The sequence below is a fragment of the Palaemon carinicauda genome, chromosome 18, assembly GCF_036898095.1.
Source record: "Palaemon carinicauda isolate YSFRI2023 chromosome 18, ASM3689809v2, whole genome shotgun sequence".
NCBI lineage: Eukaryota > Metazoa > Arthropoda > Malacostraca > Decapoda > Palaemonidae > Palaemon > Palaemon carinicauda.
In genome coordinates this window covers 56,881,163-56,889,861 of record NC_090742.1, presented here as the reverse complement: position 1 = coordinate 56,889,861, position 8,699 = coordinate 56,881,163, and the positions used below count along the sequence as shown (strand labels likewise).

The following is an 8,699-nucleotide window of genomic DNA, read 5'->3' as shown; positions in this document are numbered from 1 at the left end:
ATGAGGGACAAATAATTCACCTTGGTTATAGCCCCTACCTCATATCCATCTTCATCTTCGTGGGTGGAATAGTTTGCGCCATAGACACCTGTGAAGCTTTGGTCTCGTTTTAGTTCAAGTATGGTTTCAATAAGTTAACGTGTCCCTTCCATTGGCTTTTCTTTCTTACTGGGGTTTCGATAATGTACATCAGGTCACTGATCTTCTCCAAAATCTGGAATGGTCCTTGAAACTTGTTGGTGAGAGGGAATCTCCTTATCGGTAAGAAATCCAACACCAGTTGTCCTACCGCAAACTGTCTGTCCTTACTTTTCATATCAAACCTTTTCATTTTTCGTTGACTTGTTTTCAGACTTTCGAGGGAAAATTTCCTTATCTCGCTGATCCTTATCCTCAAATTCTTTGCATATTCTCCATCCCTTTCATCTTGATCTTTTCTTTTTTCTGCCGACATTCTAATCGGTCCTCTTACTTCTCGTCCAAACACAATTTCATTTGGGCTACATCCCATGCTTTCTTGATAAGCATTACTTACCTCAAATAACATCAATGGTAGACCGCTGTCCCATTCATTTCCTGTTTCATTGCAGTACTTGCTTAACATACTCTTTAAGGATTGATGAAATCTCTCCAATGCACATTTAGTCTCCGGGTGATAAGTAATACATAGTAGTCGTCTCGCATCAAATATTTTCATTACGTCCTGAAACAATTTTGATGTGCAATTTTTTCCTTGTCACTCCGAACGATTTCCGGAATACCAAACTTAGTGAAGAGTCTAGTAACTTCTCGGTGATTACTTTGGCACTGATGCTCCTGAGGAATATGGCTTCTGGGTATCTCGTCACTGGACACATCAAGGTTAACATATATTCCTGGCCTTTTTTCGTCCTTGGTAATGGTCCCACAATGTCGATCAATATGTTGCTGAAGGGTTCCTCTCGCACTTCAATTTGGTGTAGGGGAGCTTTCTTGATGTACTTGTTAGGCTTTCCAGCCATCTGACAAACGTGACATGCACAAAAAACTGACACACATCCTTATGCATGTCAGGCCAGAAAAAGGGTTTCAAAATCTGTCGTCTTCCTAATTCCCACGTGTCCTGTCTCATGCGCTACGGCGATCGCCTGTCTTCTTAACTGTGCGGGAATCAATATCTGACAGTATATCCCCCATTCAGCATTCCCGGGATATCGGAGGGTCTATGCTTTCTCAAAAGCAATCCATCCTTAGGATGATAACAGGTTGGAGACTGTGGCACCTCCGTCTCATCCGCCACACTGTACAAGAATTCTTTTAACGTCGCATCCTTCTGTTACAGTCTCATCAGCCTTTTCCAACTCACTTATCCCACTTCTAATGGCGACTTCTCTATTTCTTCCAAATCCATTGCTTTGTTGTCTTCCTGTTCATTCTTCTTCTCTCGGGCTCTCTCGGGAGCTATCCTTTTGTGTACTATCAAGGGAATCCTCTTCTTCTATGAACAAATCCTCAAATTTAATCGCTCCTTCAGTTTCTCTGTGTGTTACTGTCATTAAAACACCCAGTTATATCTGAGTCTTGAAACAATATTAAAATACATTCTACCAAAGTGGATGAGGTACTTCCCACTCTACTGGGTAGAAGTAAACAATCACAACAACTGCTGCTACAGATTCAAGCACATGAAATGTGACTTACTTGTCATGGATTTCTTCATGTTGTATATCTAATGGATTAAGTCCCCCAAATTGTGGTAAAATACGTTAATTTGCTTATAGTATGTATTTTTGTACCTTTTTTAATGTTATGTTTTTATTTGTACCTTTGATATAGCCAATGGCATCATACCAGTTTTGTAGGCATTAGCCTTAAAGTGTTTTCTTTTGTTTTCAGTTATACTCAATTAATGGCTCATGGTTTATATAATAAACTACAAAAGGACCATGGAATCTTATTGATACCCAATTTGAGAATCAACACTGAACGGGGCTAAAATCAACAAATAAATACAGAGCCACGTGCTGTTCACAAGAACAAGATAACACAATTCGGTTAAGGATTAATGAACCCAAGAATAAGAGCCGAACCTAACCAAGGAAACTTGGAAAATCTACGAATCAAGACAAAATGGAGCTTAATGAACAAGAAAAACATGAAGATCAACATTTCGACCAAGATGAAGAGCAAGACTTGCATTCATTGAAACCTAGGCCTAGGCCTATGTCACCTAGTATGGTAAACGAGTGAGATTGCAATCAGAAAAAGGTAAGATGTATAATTTTGATCTTCTGGTTGATGAATTCAAAAAAACAAAAGAGATTGTTAGGCAAGATAAATAAGGAAGCAGATTTGGCACTTTCTAAAAATGGTTGTAATGTAGGCCTACTACAGGATGTTTCAAATAGGCTTCAAATAGAATTAAAGAATATTGACATAACTCTCTCCAAAGTAAAAGAATCAGAAATACCAGAGGTTGACATTGTACAGAGTTTAGAGTATAATTACCAGGAAATATGCTTTGAAAGTCACACTAGGTTAACAATATTAAAAGAAAAAATGAAACATGAACAAGAAGATAAAATGTCAAATGTCTCTCTAAAGTCAAAGTCTTCATCTAGACGGTCACTTCATACAAGTGTAAGTAAATCTTCACGTGTTTCTAGTACTAAGAGAATAGAACTAAGCACAAAACTGGCTAGGTTAGGCACAGAAAGAAAGTACCATGACATAATGGAGAAGGCTAGAGCAGATTTAAAGAAATTAGAATTTGACAAAGAAATTGAAGCCACTAATGCTGAGATATGTGCAGTTAATAAAATTTTAGAGGAAGAAAATGAAACTGATCCACAGTCATGCTTGAGTTTTCCGTTAGGTGAAAATAACCAACCCACTGAAGGTCTCTTGCACAGATATCTTGAGGATAGCTGAGTTGTAAATTATTCATTGTCAGGTTCCAGTGTACAAAAGTCCCTTTCCTTTGCTGGAGGTTTAGATAGTATAGACAAAGATTTAGACAAAAGGAAGGCAGAAATAAAGGCAATGACTGATCTAAATCCAAATGCTCAGGTGTTTAGATTTCCAACAGATTTCATACAACCAGGGAAACCAAGGCTAGACCATAATTATAATTACCAGCCCATAGGACGCTCACAGCCAAGTAAACTTAGGCTAGGCCAAGAAACAAACCTGAACTCAGATTTCAAAATATCAAATGAGCCTAGGCTAGGTTGTAGTACTATAGATGAGGCATCCTATGAGGTAATAGGTGAACCTAGGCTAATAGTAGATCCCAAAAATGCCGTCACTTGCAATACACAACCTGATGTTAATAGACCAAGGCTACACACTCATGAACCCCTGGCAGATTTTCATGAACAACCTAACATTATCAATAATGATAACGTACAGTCCAGTCAAGTTTATCAATGGGATATTTTAAAGGGTTTTGCTGATCTTCAAAATCAGAACTTAGAGAAACTAGCTGACTTGTTTGCTGCAAGGCAACGTAAAGACAATTTACCCGTTAAAGAACCAGAGGTATTTTCAGGAGATTTGCTGAAGTACCCTCAATGGAAAGCATCATTTATTACATTAATTGAATATAAAACAGATGATGCTGCTGAAAGATTGTACTACTTAGGTAAATATACGGATGGTCAGGCTAAAACTGCCATTGATAATCTTATTTCTTTTGGCACCCAAGAGGCTTACAACAAAGCTTGGAAGATACTTCATGATAGGTTTGGAAATAAGTTTATTGTTGCTGATGCCTTTAGAAGCAAGCTTGAAGGTTGGCCTAAGATTAATGATGGTCCAGGTTTGAGGAAATTTTCTGATTTCTTAGAACACTGTAAAACAGCCATGGGAATCATAAAGTACTTAAATATTCTTAACGATCCTAAGGAAAACAGACTTATGTTACAGAAGTTGCCTGCCCAGATTGCAGAGAGATAGAATTGTATAGTAACTAAAAGAATCACAATTGATGAAGAGGAATATCCATCTTTTGAAGAGTTTACAAGGTTCATAAGTGATGAAGCCAGTAAGGCATGTAATCCAACATCATCTTACAGTGCACTTAATAGGAGAGATACAGTATTTACACCTAAAGAAAAACAACCACAAAGTAAGGTTGCAAAGCGTACATCATTTGCTACTAAATCTAATGAAGTTAATAATGTTACAAATGCTGCATCTGATGAAAATAAATCTAAAAATGAAAAACAAACCGAGAGTAAAATGAATGTAGCATTTACATGCTATTACTGTAGACAAAACCATGCTATGGAAAAATGCCCAGAGTTCTTAAAACTTGATCTTGCTCAAAGAAACCAATATTTGACAGATAAAAAAATGTGTAGAGGTTGGTCATTATTCAATGTATTGTAAAAGACCAAGGAAATGTATTAAATGCATGAGATGGCACCCAACAATTCTCCACGATGAAACTTGAATAAAAAACCAAGTTCTGGTTATACCCAACAAGAACAGGCTGTAGCTGTAGCTAATAGAATTAATGTTAACAGATATTTTTCAGCTGATGTTCACTCAATGATTGTACCTGTTTGGTTAAGCCATAGGAATACAAATAATAAGGTAATGGTATATGCAGTATTTGATGATCAGTCAGATGCTTGTTTTATCAAAGAAAGTGTCCTAAGGTATATGAATGTCAATGGCCAAAATTCTGTCATCAAGATAGTGACTCTGATGGGTGAAGAGGCTATAAAAAGTACTAAAGTATTTGGTTTATCAGTGAAGGGCATAAATGAAAATAGTACTGTAAATTTACCATGTGTCTTCTCTAGAAAAACTATTCCTGCAAGAAGAGCACAAATCCCTAAAAAATGTTCAGCTTTAAGATGGCCTCATCTTAAGAAAATTGCTGGAAGGCTAGTAGAGTATAATCCTGACATTGAGATAGGTCTATTGATAGGTATAAACTATATAAAAGCTGTCAAACCTTTAGAAATCATTCCTGGGTCTGGAAATGAGCCCTATGGTCAGAGAACAGCTCTTGGATGGGGAATTATTGGTAATGTAAATGTCAATGAGAATAATTTAGAAAGTGATGCTGTTGTTAATAGATCTGTAGTTGAAGAAATTGAAATAAATTCCATGATATCAAATAAAATGTTTACAGTACCAACCAAAGTAAAAGAAGTGTATGAGCCTCATTATGTCAGAGAGATGTTTGAATCTGATTTCATAAGTAATGTTAGTGACGATGAGGTAGCTTTGTCAGTAGAAGAAAGAGAGTTTATTGAGATTGTTAGTAATGGTATTAAGATTATTGATGGTAAACAGTTTAAAATTCCATTACCACTCAAAGGAGGTGGTATTCAGTTTCCAGATAATATGTTAGTAGTCCAGAAAAGACTATCCAACTTAAAACAAAAGCTTCAGAAGAATGTAAGCATGAAAAATGATTACATAAATTTCATGAAGAATATGATTGATAAGGGTTATGCTGAAAGGGTTCCTTTGAATGAAACATGCCTAATTAATGGAAAGGTTTGGTTTGTGCCACATCATGGGGTTTACCATCCCAGAAAGCCTGACAAAATCAGAGTAGTATTCGATTGCTCTGTTATGTATAAAAATGTAAGTTTGAATGATTGTTTACTTCAGGGACCAGACTTGTCAAATAGTCTAGCTGGTATTTTGTGTAGATTTAGAAATCATTCTGTTGCATTTAATTGGGATGTAGAAGCAATGTATCACCAAGTTTTAGTAAATGAAGAACACAGGAATCTTTTACGATTTCTGTGGTTTGATAACCATGATTTAGATGGCAACATTGTTCAATATAGGATGACTGTTCATCTATTTGGTGCTAGAAGCTCTCCATCTGTTACAAACTATGCTTTGAAAGCTACTGCTGATAGATTTAAGGATAAAACTACTGAAAAGGCAGCAGAGTTCATTAAAGAAGACTTTTATGTGGATGATGGCTTAAAGTCTGTAGCTACAGTGGAGGAAGCCATAAACTTAGCCAAAGACAGTCAGATGATATGTAAAAGGGGTGGTTTCCATTTGCACAAACTTGTTGCCAATAATGCTGAGGTTTTAAAGGCTATGTGTCCTGATGAAGTTGCTCAATCAGTTAAGAATCTTGATTTAACGAAAGATAAATTGCCAGTGGAACGAACATTAGGTATGGAATGGTGTACTGAAACAGATACATTTAATTTTAATGTCAAACCCATTCAAAGGCCTAGTACTAAAAGGAATGTTTTATCCATAGTTAGCTCTATTTTTGATCCTCTAGGCATGATAACACCATTCATTCTTACAGGTAAGAAAGTTTTGCAAACCCTATGTAAACAAGACCTTGGCTGGGGTGATCCTATTCCTGAAACTGTTATTACTGAATAGGAAAACTGGTTAAGTCAATTACCCAAATTGAAAGATATTAAAGTTGAGAGATGTTATAAACCAGCGAACATGAATGTCATAGACTATGAATTGCATCATTTTTCTGATGCTAGTGAGAAGGGTTATGGTCAATGCTCATACTTAAGAATGACAGATGCAAATGGACAAGTACATACTAGGTTAGTTATGGCTAAATCAAGAGTGTCTCCCTTGAAAACTTTCACAATACCTAGGTTAGAACTCACTGCTGCATTAGCATCAGTGAAAGTGAGTTATTTCTTAAAAAAGGAGTTGAAGGTCAATATTAGTAAAGAAGTATTTTGGGTAGATAGTACAATTGTTTTTGGATACATAGCTAATCAATGTAAACAGTTTAAGGTTTTTGTTGCAAACAGAGTTGCGCAAATCAGAAATCACACCTTACCTGAACAATGGAGATATGTTTCCTCAAGTGATAATCCTGCTGATTTATGTTCAAGAGGTATGTCTGTTCATGATCTGACTAGAAACTATATGTGGTGGCATGGACCTGAATTCTTAAACATTATAATGCTGATAATGAAACTTTATGTTCATTTGAAGTTACAGATGAAGATCCAGAATTAAAGAAAGTGTCACTGGCAATTGACACTGATGATGATAATTATGCTACCATACTAACCAGACTTAATTACTTCTCAGATTGGACACGTGCCAGAAGGTCATTAGCTTTATGTAATAAGTTTATTGATAAATTGAAACAGAAATCATTATATACTGAGTATGTTCATGTGTCTGTAGAAGAGCTAATCAAGGCAGAAATTACCATTATAAAATTAGTCCAAAGAGAAGCTTTTCAATATGAATATCAGTTGTTAAGTAGAAGCAATAACAAATTTGATAACTGTTTAAGGAAATCTAGCAATTTGTACAAGCTTGATCCATTTATTGGTAGTGATGGCTTAATAAGAGTGGGTGGTAGATTACACAGAGGTAATTTTGATGTCCATGTAAAATATCCTGTGATTTTGCCAAAGAATAGTCATATGACTGAATTGATAATCTGTCACTATCATAATAAAGTACACCATCAAGGTAGAAATTTAACTTTAAATGAAATTAGATCTAGTGGTTACTGGATTATAAGTGGATCATCCTTAGTAGCGAAACATATATCAAAATGTGGAACTTGAGAAAAATTAGACAGGATACTCTTACACAGAAGATGGCCGATTTACCAAAGGATAGGGTAAAAATGTCTTCTCCATTCACTTACAGTGCAGTTGATTATTTTGGACCATTTATAAGTAAGGAAGGTAGTGTACCAACCGTGTTTCACACAATTGTACATAATTCCTTTTGTATATATTATGCTTGTATCTTCTCTCTTCCCTCGCACTAAAACGAACATGAAAATTCATGTCTGGTTTTTCCTCTGTAATATTGTCTGTCTTGTGAACTTATTATGTCCTGTTGCCTTGAGGTTTTGTATATAAGGAGAGTGTTCTACAATAATATAAATCTGTCGATTGCTTCCTGCCTTTGAGTTCACAACCCTCTCTCGGCTCCGTCACATTGGTGACCCCGGAAGTCGACTCGCTCCCACTGCCTTCCACCCCCACCTCCCTCGCCCCTCCATCGTTAGTACTATGGCGGACTCTACTACAGCAGTTGGCGCTGCGGCCGCCCCATTGAAACTTTCACCGTTCGCCAAGGGAGAAGCATTTGCTTGGTTTCAGCGCGCAGAAGTCCAGTTACGCATCAACGGCGTGACTCGCTCAACCACCAAAGCAGATTATGTTCTCGTGGCGATACCCAAGGACACCTTCCCGGAAATATCCGACTGGCTTTGTGAACAAGGAGACACGCCAATAGCGTATGACACCCTCAAAACATACCTTCTGCAGCAGTACTCGCCGTCGCCAGCCGCCCGTGTAGCAAAGCTTTTTCAGCTCTCGCAACAACCGTTGGGGGACCAAAGGGCTTTGCTTGCCCTCAGGGAAATGACCAGTATCGCTCGCCTCCAACCTGCCACAGACGGCTCTCCTCGTGAGGTGAACCTACTTCATGCCCTTTGGATACGCCGTTTACCCAGACCTATACGCGCTGCCATACCCGATGTCGATAGTTTACCCATAAAGGACTTGATGAACAAAGCCGACGGCCTTATGGACAGCCACTTCAAGACCTCCATCAACGCCTCCACCCCTGACGAAGAGGATGCCTATCCAACGTCAACTGAAGCTGACATGAATGCCGTAGGATATACACACCCACACCGTGACGTGCCGAAGCAGAGACAAAGCCACCCACCACCCACCAATCGCTCGCGCCCCAACAAACGACTTCTACAGCCACTT

At 37.7% G+C, this 8,699-nt stretch overlaps 2 protein-coding genes across 2 annotated transcripts; both read left to right on the top strand.

Moving 5' to 3' along the window:
* Positions 1 to 3,021: 3,021 nt before the first annotated feature.
* Positions 3,022 to 6,360, top strand: LOC137657302 (uncharacterized). Its single transcript, XM_068391635.1, has 3 exons — positions 3,022 to 3,799; positions 3,974 to 4,345; positions 4,520 to 6,360. Exons 1-3 carry the CDS (start codon positions 3,022 to 3,024, stop codon positions 6,358 to 6,360), a joined length of 2,991 nt encoding a protein of 996 aa, XP_068247736.1.
* A 69-nt stretch (positions 6,361 to 6,429) lies between these two features.
* LOC137657301 (uncharacterized) lies at positions 6,430 to 7,532 on the top strand. The gene is made up of 2 exons (XM_068391634.1): positions 6,430 to 6,841; positions 6,943 to 7,532. Exons 1-2 carry the CDS (start codon positions 6,430 to 6,432, stop codon positions 7,530 to 7,532), a joined length of 1,002 nt encoding a protein of 333 aa, XP_068247735.1.
* Positions 7,533 to 8,699: the final 1,167 nt, after the last annotated feature.

What these genes read in the sequence shown, in the direction of transcription:
- LOC137657301 (XM_068391634.1), top strand. Translation starts at nt 6,430, where the DNA reads ATGAATGTCATAGACTATGAATTGCATCATTTTTCTGATGCTAGTGAG. An exon ending in TGCTGATTTATGTTCAAGAG is followed by an intron (nt 6,842 to 6,942) that starts GTATGTCTGTTC and finishes GTTCATTTGAAG; the next exon opens with TTACAGATGAAGATCCAGAA.
- LOC137657302 (XM_068391635.1), top strand. Translation starts at nt 3,022, where the DNA reads ATGACTGATCTAAATCCAAATGCTCAGGTGTTTAGATTTCCAACAGAT. An exon ending in TAAGATTAATGATGGTCCAG is followed by an intron (nt 3,800 to 3,973) that starts GTTTGAGGAAAT and finishes CAATTGATGAAG; the next exon opens with AGGAATATCCATCTTTTGAA. An exon ending in AGATAAAAAAATGTGTAGAG is followed by an intron (nt 4,346 to 4,519) that starts GTTGGTCATTAT and finishes GATATTTTTCAG; the next exon opens with CTGATGTTCACTCAATGATT.